General features: G+C 40.7%; 1 protein-coding gene across 4 annotated transcripts in view; it reads right to left on the bottom strand.

Moving 5' to 3' along the window:
* Positions 1–27186, bottom strand: part of LOC140486975 (uncharacterized) — a 436936-nt gene that overhangs the window by 50504 nt on the left and 359246 nt on the right. For all 4 annotated transcript variants that reach the window (XM_072586267.1, XM_072586266.1, XM_072586268.1 and 1 more), the window contains 6 exons: positions 22469–22636; positions 19267–19398; positions 15888–16016; positions 15046–15174; positions 11836–11970; positions 10309–10443 (listed from right to left, as the gene is read on the bottom strand). In XM_072586267.1, the coding sequence (XP_072442368.1) occupies positions 10309–10443; positions 11836–11970; positions 15046–15174; positions 15888–16016; positions 19267–19398; positions 22469–22636 (828 nt within the window). The remainder of the gene's footprint in view (positions 1–10308; positions 10444–11835; positions 11971–15045; positions 15175–15887; positions 16017–19266; positions 19399–22468; positions 22637–27186) is intronic.

Below are 27186 nucleotides of genomic sequence, written 5' to 3' on the forward strand. Positions count from 1 at the left end.
CCTCAGCCTTTGCTCATAAGACCTTCCCCCCATACTAGGCAACGTCCTAGTAAACCTCCCTGAACCCCTTCCAAAGCTTTCACATCCTTTCTATAATGTAGTAACCAGAACTGTTTGGAACATAATTGTGACACCTTTTTTTGTTTAATGAAACAAATTCCTTCAAAACTAAGCATTGTGTGCAGGAAAGCTGGATGAATTGGCAAATCCAGGTAATTGTAGCTAATTGTAAGTTCAGGGGTCAATCAGACATTAGTGGAAATTTCAGGCTCGAGGTGACTGTCTGGACTGTGGTATCTACATACTGGTGGATTTTGAGATTGATAACAAAGGACTGCATGTTACTAATTGAAGTATTTGGATTAATTTATAAGAGATTGACTCTGTTCTTTGCTTGCTTTCTGGCAAGTCTATAGTATTTCCTTATGTACTGAGAGCACAAATAAATACATTTATTGACTTTGTACAAAGCACTTATGTAAGGAAATCAATTTCTCATTGTTTCTCGTGGAACTGAAAATCAGTGTCACAACCTACTACCAACTAAGTAAGATCACCCATGTTTTACTCTAATCTTGCTAGTCATGCCCATCGCAACAGTCTGTACTCCCTCTTTAGTAGAAATCTTCAGAAATCTCAGAGAAATAGCATAAATAACCAACAGCACATTTATTCAGAGAATCTTCGGTTGAAGTTATAGAGTCATAGAATCATGGAGATGTACATCATGGAAACAGACCCTTCAGTCCAACTCATCCACACCAAACAGGTACCCTCCAATTAATCTAGTCCCATTTGCCAGCATTTGGCCCCCACCCCTCTAAACCCTTCCTATTCATATACCCATCCAGATGCCTTTCAACTGTTGTAATTGGACCCACCTCCACCACTTCCTCTGGCAGCATGTTCCAGATATACACCACCCTCTGCACAAAAAAAGTTGCCCTTTTAAATCTTTCTCCTCTCACCTCAAACCTATGCCCTCTAGTTTTGGACTCCTCTACTCTGGGAAAAAAGATTTTGGCAATTCACCCTATCCTTGTCCCTCATGATTTTATAAGGTCATACAGTTATGGCAGGAGATCAGGGAATCCTTAGGCTAGACATCCTCTCTTTCCCTCACATCTCTGTGATGCAGCCTAGCATGTTTGCCCAAATTAAGGGTGCCATATAAATATGTTGTTGAACTGCTGGTGTATTGCTGGTCACAATATGCCATGTGTTTTAGTTGTGGGTATTTTAATAGCTGAGTGAAAGAAATGTAGTCCCTCAAATTCTAATTACAGTGAACACTGAATCCCAATTGAATTTGCTATCTTAATCCTAAATTTCTTATGCCAGTTTCATGTGCATTAGGGTCCCATAATCTTTATCACTAATGTTGCTTTCTTCTCCAAATCTCATATTTCATAACAGTTATCCCATATTGTGTATCTTAATCTTATTTTCCTACCCTACATGTTTTGCAGTGGTATGATATTTGTTAACCTCCAAATGCTATAGTTAGATGCATATCATACATTTAATTTCAGATGTCTAATGCTAATCATATTCCCAAATTCATTATATTGGTATCATATCTGTTCTGTTCCAAAATTCTTTGCTGTTGAATAATTTCATATTCATTGCGTTACTTCCATACCTCTGAGCTTAATCACCTCTGCTGCTTCTCTGGTCTGGTGGCACAGTCCTTCTGCTACTCCTAACTCTTACATCTTTGCCCCATGTTTCTGACACAGGGCAGTCGTGCTTCACAACTCAGTTTGAGGTCACATTTTCTTTCAGCACTTTTACATAGTTTCTTTCCTATACTCTCCTCCTCCCTAATTGATGACAGATGTCTATCTTTGCTTGTTTAACAAGGTTCTAAACATTGCCAGACCTCTCGATGGCCCACAAACCAAATGTTTCAACAAAATATTCCTGTTATTTCCTGTTCCTCAGTCAGAACAAAAAGATCACAGTGTGTTGGAAACAAATTCTCAGATTAAATATTTCCAATTTTGTTGATGGAAAAGTGTATTAATACCAACACAACTCAAGTGTGTGAAATTGAAAGGTTTGGAAAACTACAATCCCCATTCTTGTCTATCCCTTGATTCTTTTGACCCCCTAGAACACTTAAGCACACACTTGAATCACAAATTTATTTCTTCTGTATGTGTTAAAGTTAGGGATGACAGTTCAGGGAAGATGATATCCACATTTAATGCCATGTCATGGTGAAGCCCATTTGAAAGTTAAGTTTGATTCTTGTTAAATTAACGACAAAGCCCTTTCAATCTTACATCTCATGGATCAGAGTAAATAATGATTAATGCATTCTCTGGGCTGAAGCATATATCAGGTATAGACAGGATAGATCGAGTGAATCCTGAGAAGAGTATAAAGGCAGTAGGAGTATACTTAAGAGGGAAATCAGGAGGGCAAAAAGGGGACATGAGATAGCTTTGGCAAATAGAATTAAGGAGAATCCAAAGGGTTTTTACAAATACATTAAGGATAAAAGGGTAATTAGGGAGAGAATAGGGCCCCTCAAAGATCAGCGAGGCGGCCTTTGTGTGAAGCAGCAGAAAATGGGGGAGATACTAAGGAGTATTTTGCATCAGTATTTACTATGGAAAAGGGCATGGAAGATAATAGAATGCAGGGAAATAGATGGTGACATCTTGAAAAATGTCCATATTATAGAGGAGGAAGTGCTGGATGTCTTGAAACGCATAAAGGTGGATAAATCCCCAGGACCTGATCAGGTGTACCCTAGAACTCTGTGGGAAGCTTAGAAAGTGATTGCTGGGCCTTTTGCTGAGATATTTGTATCATCGATAGCCACAGGTGAGGCGCTGGAAGACTGGAGGTTGGCTAATGTGGTGCCACTGTTTAAGAAGGGCGGTAAGGACAAGCCAGGGAACTAAAGACCATCGAGCCTGATGTTGGTGGTGGGCAAATTGTTGGAGGGAATCCTGAGGGACAGGATGTACATGTACTTGGAAAGGCAAGGACTGATTAGGGATAGTCAACATGGCTTTGTGCGTGGGAAATCATGTCTCACAAACTTGATTGAGTTTTTTGAAGAAGTAACAAAGAGGATTGATGAGGGCAGAGTGGTAGATGTGATCTATATGGACTTCAGTTCAATAATATTCCCCATGGGAGACCGGTTAGCAAGGTTAGATCTTATGGAGTACAGGGAGAACTAGCCAATTGGATACAGAACTGGCTCAAACGTAGAAGACAGAGGTTGGTGGTGGAGGGTTGTTTTTCAGACTGGAGGCCTGTGACCAACGAAGTGCCACAAGGATCGGTGCTGGGTCCTCTACTTTTTGTCAATTATATAAATGATTTAGATGTGAGCATAAGAGGTATGGTTGGTAAGTTTGCAGATGACACCAAAATTGGAGGCGTAGTAGACAGCGAAGAAGGTTACCTCAGATTACAACAGGATCTTGATCAGATGGACCAGTGGGCTGAGAAGTGGCAGATGGAATTTAATTCAGATAAATGCAAGGTGCTGCATTTTGAGAAAGCAAATCTTGGCAGGACTTATACACTTAATGGTAAGGTCCTAGGGAGTGCTTCTGAACAAAGAGACCTTGGAGTGCTTCTGAACAAAGAGACCTTGGAGTGCAGGTTCATAGCTCCTTGAAAGTGAAGTCGCAGGTAGATAGGATAGTGAAGAAGGCGCTTGGTATGCTTTATTGGTCAGACTATTGAGTACAGGAATTGGGAGGTCATGTTGCGGCTGTACAGGACATTAGTTAGGCCACCGTTGGAATATTGCATGCAATTCTGGTCTCCTTCCTATCGGAAAGATGTTGCGAAGCTTGAAAGGGTTCAGAAAAGATTTACAAGGATGTTGCCAGGGTTGGAGGATTTGAGCTATCAGAAGAGGCTGAACAGGCTGGGGCTGTTTTCCCTGGAGCGTCGGAGGCTGAGGGGTGACCTTATAGAGGTTTACAAAATTACGAGGGGCATGGATAGGATAAATAGACAAAGTCTTTTCCCTGGGGTCGGGGAGTCCAGAACTCGAGGGCATAGGTTTAGGGTGAGAGAGGAGAGATATAAAAGGGAGCTAAGGGGCAACATTTTCACACAGAGGGTGGTGCATATATGGAATGAGCTGCCAGAGGAAGTGGTGGAGGCTGGTACAATTGCAACATTTAAGAGGCATTTGGATGGGTATATGAATAGGAAGGGTTTGGTGGGATATGGGCCGGGTGCTGGCAGGTGGGACTAGATTGGGTTGGGAAATCTGGTTAGCATGGACGGGTTGGACCGAAGGGTCTGTTTCCATGTTGTACATCTCTATGACTTTATGTTCGATCAAGAAGCCATTCAGCTCACTTATTCTCAAGGTCTCAAAAACCAGAACTAACTGTTCGCCTCAATTTCACATTTTTCGTAAAACCTACTTATTTTTAAAACCAAATATATCACTTAACTACCACTTTTTGGTTATTCATCGAGGTTTTTCAATGCAAAAGGGGAGAGCTCCAGTCCACAGATCCCAGTACAATGACCCATTGAACACAATCTGGTTAGTGACAGCATGGATCCATAATGAGACAAAATACTGTTCCTAAAAGTATTGAGGTACAGCAAATATGAGTAAAGTGGTCTCTACATTTCTGCTTCAAAACTTGGAGTTTGGTACAATAGGGATTGTATTCTCTACTTGTGCTAACCAACATTTTTCCCTCAAACAACATCACTAAAACAGATTTGGTCGCTATTGTCCCATTGCTGCTTGTGGGAACCTCTAGTGAGAAAATCAGCAGCTGTTTTTCGAATGTTACAGTAGAGACTTTATTTCAAAACTACCTCATTGGCTGTGAAAAATTTGGGACATCTTGAGGTTGTGAAAAGTGCTATATAAATGCAAGTTTGTTCTTATTGAGAAGTAACAATGTGAGCGATTCCTTAACCAATCAAGTAATTCTAGGTTAGGGATTTAAACTAAACTGAAAAAAAATTCATCTGGTAATAATTAATTGGTAAGGATTTCAATGGAGATTAATTGAGAGGATTATATTGGGACATGGCTTGTAAATTCTACTCACTTAAATGAAGCAGGTACTTTGACAAACAGAACAACTTTGTGCTCAATCAATTAAAGAACATCCATTGGGGAATGAAGCACTGCCAGTGGCTTCAGGGTCAGGTAAAGACAGAAAAAAACTTTAATTCTTTAAACTTTCACAACCTCAGGACATCACAAGGCAGTTTGTAACCCATGAATTACTTTTGAAATCGAAACACTGCTGTTGCGTGGGCAAACACAACAGACAGACTGTGTAAGCAAGGCCACCCAGGATTTCCAGCAATCAGCTAAACTGCTCAGTGCTATTGGAGGAGGGCTCAATGTTGGGCCGGGACACCAAATGATGAAAAACGACTCATTCAATAAGGAGGCCAGTACACTGGAAGGTGAGGACAAAGAGAACTCTATCATGACTCTGGCAAGGAGAAGAGCTGAGATCAGAAATGTTGAAAATGTGCCAGACATGAGATCAAGACAGAGGAACAGGGAGAATGTAATAGAGTCCTTACAGGGTGTAGGGTGTGAGGAAGCATCGTTGTGATAGTTATGGGAGTCAATGCACTTATACTGAATATTCATTGATAGCATATTTGCAAGAAATGGAGACAGAGAACTCAAGAAATGGAAGGGAGGAGTTACAGCTGGACAATATTAAATTGAGAAAAAGGTGGAAATTGGGAAATAAGTTGACCTTTGATTGGAAAACCTTATTAACTCTGTTACCACAACCCACGATTTCCCCACCATTCCACTTTCAACATTCCAAAGACACTATTTCCTCCATGATAGCCTGATTCACTCATCAATCACCCCCAATGCTCTGTCCCTCTCCCACAGTATCTTTCGTACAAATGCAGGAGATGTAATGTGGGCGGCACGGTGGCACAGTGGTTAGCACTACTGCCTCACAGCGTCAGAGACCCGGGTTCAATTCCCACCTCAGGCGACTGACTGTGTGGAGTTTGCACGTTCTCCCCGTGTCTGCGTGGGTTTCCTCCCACAGTCCAAAGATGTGCAGGTCAGGTGAATTGGCCATGCTAAATTGCCCGTAGTGTTAGGAAAGGGGTAGATGTAGATGTAGGGATATGGGTGGGTTACGCTTCGGCGGGGCGGTGTGGACTTGTTGGGCCGAATGGCCTGTTTCCACACTGTAAGTAATCTAATCTAATTGAAATTGAAGTAATACCTACCCTTTTACCTCGTCTCTCTCACTGTCCAAAACCTCCAACACTCCTTCCAGGTGAAGCATGTTTTATGTGTCTTTCTTTCAATCTATTATACTATATTCGCAATCCACTATGTGACATCCACACATTGGGGCAACCAAATGCAGATAGGGTGACCATTCTGTCCACAAGCATGACCTGACCTTTGGATGGCCTGTTGTGTTAATTCTTCAGCTTGCTCTCATGTTAGCATCTCTTCTCTGGACCTGCTGGACCATTCCAGTGAAGCTTACTTTAAGCTTAAGTTTGAGGCATACCACTTCATCTTTCATTTTGACACTTTATATCTTTCTGGCCTCAACCTGGAGTTCAACATTTCAAAATCTAAGTCCTGCATGCTCCATGACCATTTTGTTCATTGTTCTTTGCATGTTTTGGGACATATTTCTCTCACTTCTGCTTTCAGGCAACAGCACAGCCTGCTCTAGGCACATCTGTCATTTACCTTTCTTTTCTCACAACACCACCATTCCCATTGTCCCTGTAATACTAACTCTTCTGTCATTCAATCCCTCTAGTCTATTATCATATTACAGATGGCCTTTTCTTACTGGCTCATCCAACACTTGTTTAAAACCTTTTATAACCATTTCTGATGAAACATTAACTCTGTTTCTCCGCAAGTAAAACCTGATCTGCTGTTTTGAGTGTTGCCTGTTTTTGTTTAAAACAGAACTACAGAACTGGTCAGTTTTTTCTATTAACCTGAATCCATCAGACAGGTAAACTGGGTATCTTGATTAAATCATTAACTTTGATGGTGACCCCAGGAATAGAATGGCTTGACAATCAATGCAAGTTCCCAAGTGGGTTATCATGTAATGGTGTACTGAAGTTAAATTAAACAGTGGATTATTGGAACATGATTCTGTAGATTTGAATCTGTTGTAAAATCTCTGGCCGAAAGATGATCAGACAAAAAAAAATAAATGATTGACTTGTTTTCCTTTTTTAAAAACCATTTGGACAGTTTAAAACATGGTGACTATGCATTACATATAAGAGACAAATGCATAAGTCTGGTGTGTACAGTACATTATGTGTACAGATGGTTCACTTTTTAAATGAACTCTCGACTTGTAGGCATCACTTCGAGATTGTATTTATTGCATCTCCCTAGGTGTTCCAGTTAGAATTGAGGGGCTTGCATTTCAGAGCTTGGTTATAGTCACCAATGTAGCTAGGAGGCTGGAGTCACATATAGATACTTATCAAATGATGGAGCAGGTTCAAAGAAAGAAGACCCTATTCCTGCTCCTGATTCGTATAAGCCAGACTGGATAAGAATGACAGGAACCAGTGAACTTCTTTACAACAGTTTAAGAGCTTCAGTCCAACTTGCATTGGTTTATTTATTTTCAATTATTTTGTGTGAAAGATTGAATTAAAATTCTTAATCTGCAATGGTGCAGTTGGAACACTTGGATTATTAGACCAGTACCTATGATACAGCATTGGTCATATAAGCACTTAGATACAAGATGACAAAAATGGTGCTGCTGTAAAATCATAGTTTGATAACACATATATCTATCCCTATTGTCGCTTATGCAAATGCTTCACCAAAGCTCCTAATACCAGTGCAGTTAGTTGTTCAATCTTTTCCCTCCAGCTTTCCTGTCTTCTGCTATGGTGCAAGCCTGGCCTCAGTGGATAGCAAACTTAACTCGGAGTCACAAAGTTATGGAGTCAAGGCTCATTCCAGAATTGAAGATATTTCCTAGACTGACGCTCCAGTTAGCACTGACCAAGAGCTACACTGTCAAAGGTGCTATCTTTCAATTGAAATATTGAACCAAAGCCAATGTGCTCTCTCAGATTCCATGGCACAATTCAAAGGACAGAATAGGTAGTTTCCCCTGCTTTCCTGTCCAATACTTGTCCCTCAAACAATACTACAACAAATAATCTAATCATTATCTCACTGTTGTCTATGAGTTCTTTACTATGTGCAAATTAGTTACCAGGTTTCCTATATTGCAACAATGACTCCACTTCCAAAAGTGCTTCATTCACTCAAAGTACTTTGAAACATGCAGTGGTTGTGAAAGATGCAATATAAATGGAAATTTGTTCTTTCTTTCATACATTTAATCATCAGGGTGAAGATATTGAGCAGAATTTCCCTTCTCCTTATAAAAAACACAACAAAGCAGTCTTTCAGAGAATTGAAGTCAGACCATTTGAATCTAACCATATTTCTCTCTTCAAGTCAAAGGATGACGTGCTGTAATTTCTTATGTATCTGACAATGGTGTCATGGTGTTGAAAACACTGAATTCCATTGTCCTCTCCACTGCTGTCTGCAAAAGAATGATTGAAGGAAGGTAATGCCTGTTTGACTTACTCTGTCAATTTTTAACTTGTGATATTGCCTCTCTGTGCTGTCAGTATACTGACATGCAAAATGGCAAATGATTCCAATCTGTACATGGTGCAGCCCAGGGGAACTAACAAATCTATAGCTCAAATTTACTTTCAGTCTTACTATTAGCATCTCCATCTTATTACTAACTGCACACTGCTGAGGATTGATGCAAAGGTTCCAAGACTTTAAAGTCATTTGGGAAATCAACACCCACTGTCAGCATCAATCTCAATGGCAAAAACAGGTACATAGTCTGGATTATTGCAGACCATAGCTCCCCGCCAATGAAGTAAGAACTCCCCTCAGCATGACAGGGGTGAATCGGTGATTCACAATTCTCCAGTGGGAGCTACAGTGTTGAAGTTTTGATTCTGTGGCTCATGCATCAAGCAAACAGTGATCTGTTGGGAACTGTACAGCTATGGATCACCTCTGAGTCAGAAAGTCACAGTCTTAAGACTCACTCCAAAGTCTACAACATGCACTCTAGGTTGATAATTCAGTGCAGTGCTGATGGAGTGCTGCACTGCCAAAGGTGCCTTTCAGGTGAGCCACCAAACCAAGCTCTCTCAGGTGGATGTGAAAGATCTCAAAATTGGAGAATTCTCCCAATATTTTGGGCCAATATTCATCCAATTGCCATACCCAAAGGAGATTATTTGGTCATTATCTCATCGCTGTGAGATTGCTGAATACAAAATGACAGCTGTGATTACAACATTACAACAGTAACAATTACCCTTTAAAAGGACTTTTCTTAGTTGTGACATCCTGAGGTGGTGAGCAGCGATATATACTCATGCAAGCTCTTTATTTTTTCAACACAGCATCACTCCTGTGCATTGACATGTAAATATATTTCGGTACATTTGTTATTTGAGATGAAAGCGTGAATATGTACAGAGTGACCAGTCCCGTTATCATATGACAGTATCCTTTTCCTCCATCAGCCTCTTCAGGACAGATCAGATTCAATGCTGTTTTATGGATTTGCTTTATTCCTGACAGTTATTCATATGCGAGTTTATGAGAGTTTTCAAACTGTTTTCACAGCACTCTTTTCTGCCTCTTGCAATTTCATTAATATACAAATAATCATAATTCCTTTGAACTATCCTTTGTCCCCTAAACTGCAAATTCCTCTACCCTCTGTGCTCTTTTCATCTTTGTTCTAGGAATCAAGGCTTGTTGCATCATCTCTCCAACTTTAATTCAACTCATTTCAGCTTCTCAAAAAAATCTTTTGTGCTTGCATCTGCAAGCTTTCAGAACCCAAACATAGTTTCACCCAGTCACTACTTCCTGCATCTCATGTTATCTTCCACTGCTGAGGGAAATAGAGAGGAAAAGAAGAAGCAATTTCTTTAAGCATGGACAATTAAAATCTGGAATGCCCTGTCTGAAAGGATGGTGGGAGCATGTTCAGAAGTAACTTTTACAAAGGGAATTGGATATAGTCTTGGAAAGGAAAAGCTTACAAAACCAGGGGGAGAGGGAAAGGATGTGGGACTACTGGAATGCTGTTTCAAAGAGCCGGCGCAGTCACTTTGAGCCAAATGCCTCTTTCTGTGATGTTTGATTCCCATTAATCCTTTCAAGTTTGATGATGTTAAGAACCTTGACCTATATTTCTCATTTTTTTTAATTTTGAAAATGTGGAAAGTTAAATGTACCTTGACTGCAGTTCCTTCCACGATATCCCTTAGGACACAGAATCTCGCAATCGCCAGTCACATGGTCACAGGAAACACCGACTGAGCAGTTACATTTGGTGTTGCACCCAACTCCATAATAGCCATGATCACAGGCTTTTGGACAAGAGGAAAGGGAAAAAAAAATAAAGAGAGGGATAAATCTTTAATAGATTCAAGATATCAGATATTCACTTGATTACGTTTCCATGATTATCCAGGTAAACATCCAACCCTTTCTTAAATGTTCCCGCAAAAAAAAAGATGGTTACAGTATGTAAGGTTTTAATGCACAGTTGCTTTAATGAAATGCTTATTCATTATTCTTGTAAAATTAGAACAATAAAGAAGATACTAAGGTGAATTTATTGGCTGAAGTTTACTGAAGACACAAACTTGGCTTGTGTACACTTAAATTACATTGAGGGATGATCCAACTTGAAGTATTTAAAATGTTTAAGGGAATCATGAGAGTAGATATGAAGAAAAACCATGAGATGACATAACTTTAAAATAAGAACAAGGCCCATCAGAAATAAAATCAGAAAGAATGTCTTGGCAAAAGGAACTGCAGAACTCTAGCATTCAGCCTGACAAATGAAGCTGTCTAGACTGTGATGCACAGATTTTTATTGGGTAAAGATTAAAAGGGATATGTACAAAAGCAGTTAAATGGAGTTGAGGTAAAGAATAACCATTATCCAAATGAATTACAGAACAGCTCTGAAATTCTCAAAGGTTTCTTCCTGTTCATTTGAGCTCTGCCCGAAACATTTTCAAACAGCCATCTATTGTTCTTATGCAACCAATAATGCAATATAATTTCAGATTTTTAAATCGCTGCAAAACGGTTGTGCAGAGAAGAAAGGATGATTCCCAGGCTGTGGGGCCTAGGAAAGACAGTTCATAAATAAAAGGCAAGCCTTTTAGAACTGAGATGAGGAGGAACCTCTTCCCTCAGAATCTTTGGAATTCTCCATTCCAGAGGGTTGTGGAAGCTCAATCAATAACTATGTTCAAGCCTGAGGCCGAGAGATTTCTAGTGACTGATGATGTGAAAAGTTATGAGGACATTGTGGGAATAAGGCTTTAAGGTCGATGATTAGCCATGATTCAGAATAGTGGAGCAGGCTCAAGGGGCTGAATGGCCTACTCCTGCTCCTATATCACTATGCATTCCTTCCTTTTTATAAATATGTACTTTTTGAAACAGAGTAAATTGACAGAAAGCAAAAGGAATTTAAATTGACAATTACAATCATGCACATTTATACCCTAAAGGAGGCAATTTGTGGCATTGTGTCAGCTGCAGCTATTTGCTAGCATAATCAAACACAGATTCCACCGCCCCTTCTAGAAGAGCAATTCCAGAAATCTGGATTTGTGGAGAGATAGCTCAGTTTTGACAAATATTTCTTCTTCCTAGAAACCCAGAGGCCGTTGTGTTTCAGGGAATGTTTGCTAAACATTCAAACTCTCAATTAAACTTCTCCATGATTGGGCACTCACCTTTCTGGCAAGTATTACCATGATAACCAGGTTTGCAAATGCAGCTTCCGTCCTTGCGGCTACATTCCAGTGTGTTGCGTTGGTCACATCGACACACATTCGAACAGCCAGGCCCATAGGTCCATCTTGGACAAGCTGATACAGCAAAGTAGGAGAACAAAGAAACGGTTAGCAACTGTACATTACGATTAAAAGACACAGAGTTCTTCTTGAAGACCATAAGTAAAAATATTACAAACAACTTAAATTACAACAAGCTTAAATCCAAATCAGTAAAATAAGAGAGAAAAATGAGTGTTATTTGAGATTCCAGTGATGAACTTAATTTCAGTAAATCTCATATCAAAAAAACAGGAAAACTTCCAGATTACATGTTCTCTATTGCCCTTAGTGGAAGATGCCTACAATCTTTAAAGTATGACCTTCATAAGAGTCTAGTCCCTCATAATGTCATTGACGATGAATGCATTTTGAATAACTAAGGATCAGTAATAAATGTTAATGTGCTAATGTTGTGACAATGTGAGTTTCCTTCCAGAGTCTGAAGCACACCATTGTAATACTGAGGGAGTACTGCACTGTCAGAGGTGCCATCTTTCAGATGGGTAGTTAAACTGATGTCATCTCTGTCCTCACAGGTGACTGTAAAAGTTCCTACAGCATGTTTTCAAAAAAAGAACATGGGAGTTCTTCCTGATGTTCTGGCCAATATATGTCCTTCAAGCAACATCACTAAAACAGATTTTTTGATCATTATCACTTTGCAATTTGTGAGAACTTGCTCTGCATACATCGGTTATCACAATTCCTAAATTACAACAATGATAACATTTCTATATTCTCTGGAGTTTAGTAGAATGATAGGCAGTCTCATTCAAACATTCAAAGTTCTGAAGGGTCTTGATAGGTTGACACAGAGATTGTTCCTGCTGGCCAGAGAATTTAAAACACAGGGACACAATCTCAGGATAAGGGGCTGATCAGTGAGGGTGGCATAGCACCAGGGACTCGGGTTTGATTCCAGCCTCGACTGCGTGGGTTTCCACCGGTTGCTCCAGTTTCCTCCCACGGTCCAAAGATGTGCAGGTTAGGTGGATTGATCATGTTAAATTGCTCCATAGTGAGTAGGGATGTGTACACTCCATGGATTAGCCTCAATAAATGTGGGGTTAGGGAGATGGAAGGGATTGGTCTGAGCAGGAGGGTCAGTTAGACTCAGTTGGCTGAATGGTCCCTTTCAAAACTGTAGGAATGCTGTAAGTATGTATGTTAGCTCACTGAGCTTGAAGATTTGTTTTCGGACGTTTTGTCACCATACTAGGTAACATCATCAGTGACAGTTTCTGGTGAAGCGCTGGTGGTATGTCCCGCCTCTCTCTTTATAGGTCTTGGCTTCTTAAGGTGGGTGATGTCTTTTCCGGTTCATTTTTTCAAGGGAAGGCAGATAGGATATAAATTGATGTGTCTATTGATGGAGTTCTGATTAGAATGCCATGCCTCTAAGAATTTGCACGTGTTTCTTTGTTTCGCCTGTCCTAGGATGTGTGTGTTGTCCCAGTCAAAGTGGTGTCCTTCTTTGCCTGTTTGTATAGAAACTAGTGATAGTGGGTCATGTCTTTTAGTGGTCAATTGGTGTTCATGTATCCTGGTGGCAAGTTTCCTGCTAGTTCGTCTGATGTAGTTTTTTTTACAGTTCTTGCATAGTAAATAAATGACGTTAGTTTTGCTGGTAGTATCTAATGGATCCTTTAGATTCATTAATCACTGTTTAAGGTGTTTGTGGGTTTGTGGGCTATCATGATGCCAAGGGGTCTGAGTTCTATGATTGAGTTGAGGAGACATTTCTTCACTCAAAGGGTTATGAATCTGTGGTACACCCGACCCAGAGGTTTAGTGAAGTCTCCATCTTTGAATTTATGTAAGACTGGGACAGACATATGTTTGGCCTCTCAGAGAATCAAAGGATATGGCAAGTAAAGGTAGAGAAGTGGAGATGGCTCAGGGTCAGCCAAGATCATACTGAATTGTGAAAGAGACTGAAAAGACCACATGATCTAGTTCTGTGCCCAGTTCTTGTGTTCCCATGTTTCAAACGTATTCCACTTGTAACACCGGGAAGTCCTGAAGTCATGAAAAGCTCCACAGGAAAATAATATTTTTCTTTGCTTCTTGCAGTTTTGATGCTACAATAAACCTCAACATTTTATTTTAATATCATTTGTTTGTTGTCACTGTTCAAATGTAATTGCTTTATCACTGTCTGTACAAGAGGCCCCTTGTTGGTGTGGGATGCTCTGTACCATTGCCAAACCAGCTGGCAACCACATTCACCTCAGTAAAACAGCCTTCAGCAAAGTCCAATAAACATTACATTCTTTGATCTCCAGGCCCAGCCAACAAAGAACCAGTTTCAATCTCTCAACAGAACTGCCAACCTAAACCACACTTTACAAGGCTGGATACTTGCCAGGTGCCAAAGAAACTAGACACAACCAAAACTGATTTGCAATTTAGGCTCCAGGAGATTTGGCTGTTGCTGAGTAAGTGACAGTTTGGTCTGATGCTAAATGAAGTAATGAGGTGTGAGAAGTCAAAGTGATTGCTCCAGAACAAGGCTGAATTGGAAGCTCTACTAAGCATCTGAATCCAGGCCACAGCAGTGAAAGGGCATTGTTTTAGCTGACGTTACCACCTGACAGAGATAGCATATTTGCCAGCTGGACTTAAAGGTCTTAATTTAATTGAATTTGGACACCAGTGGTTGCAAGTCTACAGAACTGTGCATGTCAAAACTGAGTATCACATGCTGTTGCAAGCATGTTTGTACCACCAATGGTAAGTGGCTTACAAATGAGAAATTTCAAATGAGATAGAGCCAGTCTGTTATTTATTCAAATCGCGTTTACTTCTTATTACAACATGAGTATCTTTCTGTAGATTCCCCTGCATCCTGTGACCAACCCTGCTCCCTGGATATAATGGTCTCCACCTCAGCTAGACTACAGGTTTTCAGTAAGGGGTACCCAATACCTGCTCTGCATCTTTCACCAATAACACTGCCAGTTATATTGTATGTTGTTAGTATATTGTCTATTATTGAGCTTTGGCAGTGCCATCCTGCAAGGGCGTAGGCCACAAGATAGTTCCATTATTAATTGAGTGAGAACATAATTTTTATTTGTTGTTATCAGCAAAGCTGTCCCAACTTACGTAAGTGACAGAAGCGTCCATAGAGGCCAGGATCGCAGAGACAGGCTCCATAGATACGATGGCAACGCCCATTGTTGGCACAATTGCATTTCTTGTTGCAGGTTTTTCCATATAGTCCTTTGGGGCACCCTAAAGAAGAAAACAGTCACTCTTGGGAATCAACCCAAAATTTGGCAAACGTTTAACATAAGTATGATCAGCCACACATGGAAGGTATGGGAAATGAAGGCAAATGTACAAATCATCCAGATTGGAGGTGAGAATGGGAGTGCAGATGATCAGGATAGAATTACAAACATGCCTGGTTTTCTCTCTCTCTGTCTCAGTATCTCCACAGAATTTCCAGAATTATTTCACCCTCTCCGAGAGCTGAAAACTAATCTCCTTGGCACTGCCCCCAAGTGACCCAGGAGAAAAATCATAGAGGAACTAAATAGAAGAGGCATTTTAAAAATATATATTTCAGCAACTTTGTTTATTAAACACAAAATATTGAAAATAGGAAAAATGGCTAATCAATGGGCAGTTAAGAATAGTCCAACTGGATAATAAAGAGACTGTACACTTTTCAATTGGTTATGAGATGGGAGCATACCTAAAGACTGAGCCAATGACAGGATAGTAAAGTTGGGATTGTTTGACACAGGAGGTCTTGCGATAAAACCTCAAGAAATACACTCAACCTGAATTGGCAAGACGTTAAGGTTTCTGTTGAGGCCACAAGGAGATTAAACACCAGAGAAAGGCACTGCGGCACTTCATCACTGGTCTCATCATTTGTTTTGCTATTGAGGTGAATGTTTACCACAATAAAATATTTCATCAAATACAAGTTGGCGTACCATCCTCACACATCTCGCCACCCACTCCTGGAGGACAGCGGCATTTTCCAGTCAGTGGATCGCATGTTGCACCATTCTTACACTTACACAGGAAGCTGCAATTTTTGCCAAATGTTCCTTCTGGGCAGGCTGGAAAAAAAAGGAAGAGAAAGAGCAAATAATTGTTCACCAAGAACAATACGCACAATTGGGCAGAGAGAAACATAAAAACAAAGGACTGGAAACAATGCTTTATTCATTCACAGGATGTGGGCATCAATGGCAAGACCAACATTTTTATTGCCAATCAGTAACAATAATAAATGTGCCAACACCATATTAAAAAGCGCCTGTTACATCTGGTTGGCACTTTAAAACATTGACTCAGTTGACTTATTGGCTCAGTTGCTAGCCCTCTGGTCTGAATTGTAAGTATGTGGGTTCGGGTTCCAATTCAGGACTTGAGTACACAGTCTAGACTGCAACCACCAGTGGTGCACTGTTGCAATCTTATAGGAATTAAAGAAAAAAATATATGAAAAAGAAATAAATATTTGCAATTATAGAGCATCTTTCACACCTAAGAACATCTCAAAGTGTATCACAGGTACTGAAATAGTTCTGTGTAGTAATTTTGGAAACAGAAATGGTAATTATTCGATAATTTGTTTCAATGATACTCTCTGAGGGTTATATTAGACAAGACCTCAGGGAGAACTGCAGGCTTCTTTGAAATAATTGTCCTCAGGGACAAATCTTTATCTATCTGAGAGAGCTAAATAGACTTTTTTTTCCTCTTTATCTCATCCATATTCTTAACATAGCAATTTTTCCATTTTTCTATTATTCACATTCTCTTCCTCCTTCATGTTCTACTCCTTTCTAAGTAACATCAGAAAGTTGACAGACGGATGCCAGGTTTATGATTGGCCTTGTGACACATAGTCACCTGCACAGCGCAATCGCAGAAAATAACATCATGTTATTTGGGAAAAATGGATTGACAAGAGGTGTCCGCATCCTACTACATTTTAAAAAAGAGGCATTTGAACCTCCTCCAATCTTAAAAGTTCAGACTCATAACCCTAAACAAATGAGGAAGGAAAGATCAGAAGAGGAACATATAACTTTAATAAGGGAATTTCTACAGTAACAACCAATCAGCACCAATTTTATATCCAATTCTTACCATTTCACATTGCTGTGAACAAGACTTCTTCAAAGGCACACACTCAGTCTTGGATTCGTCATTTTGGGATTGCTATTAGTTACAATGACGTCCAGTCTTTACTTTTATTATTACCAAGTGCATGTAATATTCAGTGAGTTCATTTATTATCACTAGTTATAAGGAGAGTCTGAATATTACCGTTATTACTATCAGTTATCAATGCAATTTCAGTGAGTTAATATTAGCTAACAGAAGAATCAAAGTTCCACCCACCCAACTTTCCAGTGATTGGCTGATTGAATCAAACAATATATTCCATTCTAAAGTATTCTGAAGAAGGGTTACTGGACCCAAAAATTTGAACTGTGATTTCTCTCCACATATGCTGCAGACCTGCTTAGTTTTTACAGCAATTTCTGCTTCTGTAACATGTTCCTTTGGTAGTTTGTAATAGGCAGAGTACAGATCTGCTCAACCAGCTGACACTTGCACAATTCCGAACAAAATGCTGACTGTAAGATGTGATTCCATGTTGGGAAGTTCTTGGTGAATAATTCAGAGTGTGCTAATAGTTACACTAATAACCAATTTGAAGCAATCAGTTAAGGTTGTCATATGACTTGTTTACACTCACTAGAATTGATATACATTCATACGCAGGATCTCATTTTCTGAAAACATATTCGAGCCTTGCACTTCTTTGAATTTCTTGAGAGCTTAAGGGGCCAACAACTTTCCCTTGCTTTCAATGCCTCATCCGTTGACTCAATTTGCCAAACAATCATTATCCTATTTTCCTGTCCCCAATGACCTGACACTATTCCTATTTCTTATGTTTCTATTGAGTCCAATAAATATTGTAAACAATAAAGAGTTAAATTTTACAGAACCTTCCGGCCCAAATACAGGCTATTTAGCCCAAGTGGTCTATGCTAGTGTTCATGCGATTAAATGTCAAACGATCAGCCATAAGATGATTAGAATGTCATATGACAAAGCCATTGAGAATGCCTCAAACCAGAGCTGAAAACTTTCAATAAAATGACATTGGTTTATTTGAAATTAATTGGAACAATTGCATGACAACTCCATTATCATTATCATCATATCACTGGATCTTGGTTTCTTTATGTCTAATGGTTCTTATATTCCTGTGAAGAGTTGCAGGCTGGTAATTCCAGTCTCCACAAGTGATTCACGCATACCAGTGGTAGTGGTTGATACTTTTATTGTCTCAATGAAATAGCATCTACCATGCAGCGAATTACTTCTGGAATTCTAATTGCTGGAAACGTGCCTGTCGCGAGTCTGTGGTGAAGTAAATTCTCCCAAACATGCAACATCTCTACACCAAAGTGATTGCTTGCTGAGTTTCTTATAAACAGCATTCCTCGCCTTAACTGTTTGAATCAAGTTCATTTCTTCAGAGTAAGGCAGGCATTTCTTTTTGAAAATATATTTTAAAAAGAATTACCTTTCTGGATGGCACTGAGAATTTTGAGCCTTCCTGATCCGGTGCAATTTAATATTTGGAAGGGGGAACTTATTAATCATAATTTTATATTAGCTTTGTGGCCCATGAAGTAGAGATGGGGAGGAGGATAATGGACAGGAGTCCCCACTCTTAATTGTAATCCAGTGACATTTGCTGAAACTGTACTCTGTGGATGTCAGATAGAGACAGGTTTGGCTTGGCTTTAGTTGTGATGCAATGCACTGCACTGCACTGTTGAATATCCCGCAAATGCAAGGTTTCCACCACAAACAGGATACTGCAAGAAAGCTGAAACCCCAACAGGAGTTCCTACCTTCAAGAGGGGTCAACAGTGAGGATCGTGGAGAATCACTTTGGGAATACATTTATTTCCATTTCCTTTCATGGTTTGATCTCACCATGCTTTGGAGTACCAGTTCAAGGTCTCCATTGCTCCTACCAAAATGACCACCCACAAGTCCAGAAAGGGGATGGAGTTCACATAACGTTAGGTCTCTTGATGGAAAAACCAGGCAACAGACTCATCATCAACCTACCTCCAACAATCATGTCTCGCTACAAGTTGAGATTCCCAGGCACATTGACAATAGTTTGAGTCTAAATTTGTCCTGAGGTTGTTTTTTTTGATGGTGTCATAGAACAGAATAATTTGTTGTTCCGGTGTCTATGAACTAACAAGGTCTGCACATGGCTCAAAAACACACTTCAATACAAATGCTTGAGAGTTTACTTACTCTGGTTACACAAGATTCCAGTCCAACCCTCTGGGCAAATACATCCATCACGTGCCTCGTTGCAGGTGCCACCATTCCTACAGTCTTCACACAACAAGCTGCAGTCATGTCCAAAGCTCCCGTCCCAGCACACTGTGAACAATATCCAGATAGTTATACAAACAGCTCCAATATAGAACTCCAGAAGAATATTATAATATTGTATTTTTCCCTCCAGACCCAATACCAAATTCCATCAGGATACTGTGAAAACCTGCCACATCCAAATTACTGATTGGTCTAAAACAATTCCATGAATATCTGTCTACTCCACCTAAATCATTACCATCTTCCAATTCCTTCAGATTTACTCCAGAACTGTCTCTACCCTTACTCAACTATTGCATGATCTTCTTCCTCACCATGCAAATGAAATCCTCTCCCCATTCATTGAAATGCATCTGCCTACACTTCTCAACCCACTCTTTTCCATCTCTCAATCACTCCTAAACCACTTCATTATTATCAACTCCTGCTCTTTCTAACCTCATTTTAATTCTGTCTCCATATCTCTCCACAATCATTCCATTACCATGTCTCTCAGCTGAAATCAACTCCCCAAACATCCTCTGGCCTTTTACACTATCCCCAACCCATTCAAAGTTATTCAAAAGCCAAACTTATTCCCTTTTCCCTTCCTTAAATTCTAAAAGATAAGCCGTGCTTCAAGTGATCAAGAGAAATATATTTGTATTAACAGTATTGCATGTTAGTCCTCCTGAGGAGTTCACAGATTCGATTGCAGGTTCTTACATCCAAACTCCATTGCAGAATTTCACATTTCTATGGACACATTTCAGTTCCAAATTATTTTGGAGGGTTTCTCGCCATGAGGTATCTCTCGCCGTACGTTATTAAACCCACATCATTAACTATCTACCCCAACCCTATGCCGCCCGTCTTGACTGCTTCTAGCTCCATCTAACCAAGTATCTTTCCCAGAACACTTCATCACTGCTGGGATATCCTGGAATTGACTGGCATCCCTTGTGCTGCAGCAATTTTAAAAAGTGCTGTTAGTACAGAGGTGCTCTGCACAGTTTCTGACATTTGTCCTGGAGGTGAGAGACAATGAAAATCTGCCAACCCAGCAGAACATTGTCTTCCCCCAGGAAAAGCAGTGGAAGTGACAACATTAGACCAGGCCATCCTCGACCAAGGTTGCAACCCAGGCCAGTGCAGTCTCAGCTGTGGTGTGGTGAGCTGCCCACCATTTGGCTCCTCACCCTTTATGTGGAGTGGATCCTAATGCTGACCACTCCGAGTGGCTGACTGACCGTGTCTAAGCCTGGTTTCAGAAGCTACTCTTGATATACTGAGCAGGGATCCCTCAGCAAAGGCTATGTCCCTTGACTTGACTGAGCCGTGCTGGTAAGCATGACAAGCTTCCTGGCTTTGTGTCTGGACCTAAACAGCATGGCAATACAGCAGCACAGTGAACCTGTGGTTGACGGGGTCAAGTGCAAAATGTCAAGGCAAGTAAATGCAAGGCATGGGACTCATTCAGGTAGTGAACATAAGATTACAAAAACTAGGAGTAGGAATAGGCAATTCAGCCCCTTGAGCCTGCTCCATCTTTTGACATGATCATGGCTGATCTCATAGCGGGGGTGCTATGACAGTAAGTGAACAGGCCCGAGATGCAGCCTGGTACAGTTCATGAGCTGTCTCTGTGTCCCTGAGCATTCAGTGTCCTTGCTGCAGTATTACAATGATAGCACCCTGGGTGTAGCATTGAAATGTGAAAGCATCCTGTAAAGTGATTGAATATGTTCCATGAGGATTCTTAGAGGCTGGCACATCAATGGTCATGGTTGTGAAGTGCATGGGCCTGGTGCCATTAAGCGTTCCCTGAAATGCCACTGATGCCCAGTGTCCAATGTGGAGGCCCTTTGGGGCAAGCAGCAAGCGGAAGTAGCCAGGTACCAACTCTGACTCCCATGTCAAGAATCTCAACAACTAGTTTGCTTGACGTGAAGGTGCCGGTGTTGGACTGGGGTGGACAAGGTCATAAGTCACACAACACCGGGTTACAAAGGAGCAGTACTCCAAAAGTCTGTGATTTCAAATAAACCTGTTGAAATATAACCCGGTGTCGTGTGACTTCTAACTTGCTTGATGCATTTGGCAAAATAGAAAGCTACAAATGAGGTGAGATGTGCAATTAATAAGGTTGTTTACAAGAAATAGTCCCCCTTAACGGGCAATGTGCCACTCCGTTGTGAGAATCTCGCCTCGATACTCAGCAGTTCCATAAAATTTGCTGTTGAGATAAGCCTTGCTGGATTTCTTGTCAGACTCTGCTACAAACCTTACCCACATTGTTAAGATATAAGATTCTGCCAAACCAACAAATATACTCACAATGCTCAGGAGCTCATTCACAAACCTACTGTTGTGCTAAATCTTATTCAAAGTAAATCAAGGCAGACGTCCTACGCATTGGAAGTGTATGACAATCAAAGACATTAAGTACATATTCCCATATTTATTTAGGGATATAGTCATTAAAATAACAGTTAATAAAAAGTTCATGGATTGCAGAAACACACAAAAGATGTGCCGGATATGGAATGTTTGAGTTAAAAAGAAAGGGTGAATAAGCTGGGACTTTTTTCACTGGAGCATAGGCGGTTGAGAGGTGACCTGATCGAAGTTTGTGGAATAATGAGAGGTATAGATAAAAATTAATGGTGGATGTATTTTCCCTCGGATGGGGAGTTTCAAGACAATGGGGGCACATTTTTAAGGTGAGAGGAGAGAGATTTTGAGAGACATTTTTATTTTAGCACAGAGGGTGGCTGTGAGTACAATTACAATGTTTAAGAGACATTTGGATAGGTATATGAATTGAAAGGTTTCAAGAGATATGGGCCAGGAGCAGGCAGGTGGGACTAGTTTAGTTTGGGATTGTGTTTGGCATGGACTGATTGGACCGAAGGGTCTGTTTCTGTGCTGTATGTTTCTATGACTGTATTACACATAACTTTACAGTCTTCAAAATATTAACACACACATGAGCTATTGAACAAGCAATGGTACTTAAATGTTTCCTTCAAGAATTACTGCTTTAGTTAAAAAAAATACACTGATACCCATCCCTTGTAGAACTCAGATGTCAGAGGAGTTTACATAGAATTCACAGCACTGATGATGGGCTCACCAAAGCTCTGTGACAGGGTGAATTCTCCTCGTGCTTCCCCTTCCCCAGTTTCTTCATTGTCCTCATCAAACAACTCGGTAAATTCTTCTCCAAGGTAGAAGCTCACCTCAGGAAGGAGCCTTCCAAATTCAGGCCGGCCATTGAGTGCCTCCACTGGGTCATCTAGAGCTGAAAAAGAAGAATAAAATTCAAAATAGACAAAACAAATAGATACCTTTCAGAGACATCTTGACAATCACTCTCCCATCCATCCTCAGAGAATCTCAACTCACTATTGCTGTATCTATCCCACAAGGAACTTTCAATGAAAGATAAAAGTTGGGATGGATAAAATACAAAACAAATACTTGATGATTTATGCAAACAATTTTTAGTACTATACACAGTGGGTGCCATAGCAATGAATCTAAACCCCAAAGTTAAAAAGGAATCCAACACATCATTCTCATAACTGAATTACTTTCTGCATCAAATGTAAAAACAGCTTTCTCTTGAATGTGTCACCATTATTCTCTGGCACCACTCTCTTCCAAATATTAATCACCACTATATAAAGCAGTTCAATCTAAGCTGCCTGTTCACCTTGCCTCTGCTGAGTTTGAATGCAAGTCACCCCGTTCAGTCTGTGATTATGTTAAATATTAAATCCCATTCATCAAGATTCCTTTTCTCTGCAGTTCCATTTCCACTTGAAAGAACATAAGGAGATGATTCCCTCCTTGGAACAGATTTCTGGTGGGGGTTGATTCTTTCTGCACTAGCTCTGACCCCTATTATAATGTTGCAGCTCATTTCATCTGCTTTATCAAGGAGTTTAATCTGCAAAGGTGAGAAAGAAGAAGATGGCCAGAAGGTCTATGGAAGGCCCTTAAAGGTGTAGAAGCACCCTATAAACTATTGGAGATACTCCCTCAAACACTTTACCCAAGATCAGTGCTTTCAGTAGATTTTTGTCTGTGAGTGACTAAAGAGAAAGGAGGTCAGAACGTAGAAAGATAGCACCATGAATTACTTGATATATCGTGATCAAGGATATCTGCTTCATTCCTCAAATTCAATGTCTAGAGTACACAAAGAGGTATTATTAAGAAATAAAGCATTCCCACTGACCCTGACGGCAAAATTCTCCTTGCCCCCATGGAGATGGAATTAGGAGGCCACTGGTTATGGGAAAGCTGCCAGAAAAGTGCAATCATGCCTGGACTCATACCGAGAACAAATGGAATGGTTGTGGTTGTTGGAGGTCAGTAATCTCAGCTCCAGAACATCTCTGCAGGAGTTCCTCAGGGTCATATCTTCGACCCAACAATCTTTAGCTGCTTCATCAAGGACCTTCCTTCCTCCATGAGGTCAGAAGTGGGGATGTTTGCTGATGATTGCATAATGTTCAGCACCAGTTGCAGCTCCTCAGATTTTGATATGGTCCAGGTCCAAATGTAGGAAGTCTTGGATATTATTCAGCTTTGGACTGTCAAGTAGTATTCACACCACACAAGTGCCAGGCAACGACCATCTCCACTGGGAGAGAATCTAACCTTTACTCTTTAACATTCAATGGCATTACCATCACTGAATATCCCCCTCCCATCAACATCCTGGTGCTTACCATTGACTAGAAATGGAACTGGACTAGCCATTTAAACATAGTGGCATATCAGGGGCTGGGAATGCTACAGTAAGTAACACACTGCCTGACTCCCCAAAGCCTGTCTATCATCTACAAGGCACAAGTCAGATGTATGATGGAATAACCATCCCCACTCCCCACATGCCTGGATGAGTGTAGCTCCAACACTCAAGAAGTTTTACATGTTCCAGGAAATAGCAGCCCCCTTGATTGGCACTTCCATAAACATTCACTTCCTCCACCACTAATGCTCAGGAGCAACACCATGTACCATCAACAACATGCAGTGCAAAAATTCACCAATGCTCCTTAGACAGCATTTTCTAACCCAGGAACACTAAGACTACAAGGACAAGGGCAGATGTATGCGAACACCACCAGCTGCAAGTTCTCCTCTAAGCCATTCACCATCCTGACTTGGAAATACATCGCCACCCCTCCAGTGATGCTGAGTCAAAATCCTGGAATTCCTTCCCTAATTGCATTGTGCATCAACCTAAACAAAATGGTCAGCAGCAGTTCAAGAAGGCAGCTCACCACCACATTTTCAAGGGGAATTAAAAATGGGCAATAAATGCTGGCCCATCCTTGAATGTGTAGAAAACAAATAAGGTAGAGAGATGCCATATCAGGGTGCATTCTTGATGCATTCCCACTGCTGGGCAACTTTAGCAGGATCAGGCTGCCAATAGGATCGAGTGGCCGCTTCACTGAGGAATACAGCCAATTAGGATGGATAAGGCCTCGGTTAGGGGTGATTTGCATCATCACTGCAATCATTACACCTGTCGTGCTGCTCCCACTGCAAGCAGAGACCAGCAGCTCAATGGAGGCAGGCCCAATGGCAAGGACATGTGAATGAATGGCCACAATTCTGGCTGCGTCCAATCCTGCAGTGGGATTTCCTAATAGTCCTACCACTATCTGGAGTTTTCAGTGCAGCTTTCCCAGACTGGTTGGCAAGAGTGCTTCCATGTTGTCCACCTACATGCCTCAGTAGCACCCATCTCTCCAAATGGTGCTGCTGAGACTTCAGAACTGCCAGCCCTCTGCTGGAGTTTGTAATGTCTAAAGCTGCCTGCTGCCTCTGACAGCCTAGTCGAGGCAGAGTGTAGGACTTCATCTCTCACAAGTTTCAGTCACTGAATTCACTGCAAAGTCAGCAAGAAAAACCAGACACTAGCATTAACAAAACTTCAGTTCCACTAACTCTGAATAATAAAATTGGTCCAAGGTTCATGTAATTTTATCTAATCACAGCTAATTTTAAATAGGATTTCACTCTATATGAAAGTGCCTCCAGTAATGTTTTATTAAATTCTGCTTCTGTCCCTTAAGAGTTTTGGCTGTCACCCAGTGTTAATCCCTGGCAAATAAAAGTTTATGCAGAGCACGTGAATGGTGGTTATTTTTGGTCAATTTTGTGTGTTGGAAGGTTCAGAATGTATAAATGGAGACAGGCTCTCCAGAATGACAAACACATTTTCAAATAATTTTCCACACAATCCCCAGGAAATACGTTATTGTTATCCAATTCCTAGTTAAACATTTATTCCTCTTCCATTGTCTTGAAAAACGTGCCTTAAATATCTGAATCTTAATAGACTTCAGATTCCTACCCTCTTGGAGTTCTACAAAACATTTAATTGCAGAAAACTGCTGAGGGGTTGACAAGAGAAGCAGCTGAATCAAGTATTATTTCTGTACGTACTGCTTATTCGACAGTTTTTCTTTGGCAAGGATTTTACATGAAGTTGAGATGGGCCACTTCGGTCAAACCAATAACCTTTGATTTCACTAATATTAGACAGGTTCTGAAAGGACAAAACAGAGAGTAAGAAGTGAAACAGGCAAAGCCATGCTGGCAACAGCGTTGTGCTCTGCAGTCAAGAGCTCTGGCCAAAAATAACTCAAGTCAAGAGAGAGGTAAAAACAAAATACCCAATAGAACAGAGGTACAGGGCTAAAAACCGACCAGGACAAGGAGGTTAATAGAACTATGGGTAATAAGGAAGAGAAACCTTCCATAGGGAATACATATGGAAGTAATATTTTGTGTTCTTGTTTAATAAAAGTTACATGGAGGAAGAGATTGCTTCAAAAACAGATTTTGGTTGAAATGTGAGCTCCACTCATCAATATCGCTTGGAATGAATGTGTCTGAGCTGCATAGAACATAGAACATAGAACATTACAGCGCAGTACAGGCCCTTCTGCCCTCGATGTTGCACCGTCCTGTCATACTAATCTGAAGCCCATCCCACCTACACTATTCCATGTACGTCCATTTGCCTGTCCAATGACGACTTAAATGCACTTAAACTTGGCGAATCTACTACCGATGCAGGCAAAGCATTCCATACCCTTACTACTCTCTGAGTAAAGAAACTACCTCTGACATCTGTCTTATACCTATCTCCCCTCACTTTAAAGTTGTGTCCACTCGTGTTTGCCATCCCCATACTTGGAAAAAGGCTCTGCCTTTCCACCCTATCTAACCCTCTGATTATCTTGTATGTCTCCATTAGGTCACCTCTCAACCTTCTTCTCTCTAACAAGAATAGCCTCAAGGCCCTCAGCCTTTCCTCGTAAGACATTCCTTCCATACCAGGCAACATCCTAGGAAATCTCCTCTGCACCCTTTCCAAAGCTTCCACATCCTTCTTATAATGCGGTGACCAGAACTGTTCATAATACTCCAAGTGTGGCCATACCAGAGCTTTGTACAGCTGCAGCATAACCTCCTGGTTCCAGAACTCAATCCCTCTATTAATAAAGGCCAAAACACTGTATGCCTTCTTAACAACCCTGTCAATCTGGGTGGCAACTTTCAGGAATCTGTGTACATGGACAGCAAGATCTCTCTGCTCATCTGCACTCCCAAGAGTCCTACCATTAGCCCAGTACTTTGCATTCCGATTACTCCGACAAGTGTATCACCTCACACTTGTCCACATTAAACTCCATTTGCCATCTCTCAGCCCAGCTCTGCATCCTATCTATGTCTCTCTGCAACCTACTACATCCTTCGTCACTATCCACAACTCCACCGACCTTAGTGTCATCCGCAAATTTACTAACCCACCCTTCT

The sequence above is a fragment of the Chiloscyllium punctatum genome, chromosome 16 (assembly GCF_047496795.1).
Source record: "Chiloscyllium punctatum isolate Juve2018m chromosome 16, sChiPun1.3, whole genome shotgun sequence".
NCBI lineage: Eukaryota > Metazoa > Chordata > Chondrichthyes > Orectolobiformes > Hemiscylliidae > Chiloscyllium > Chiloscyllium punctatum.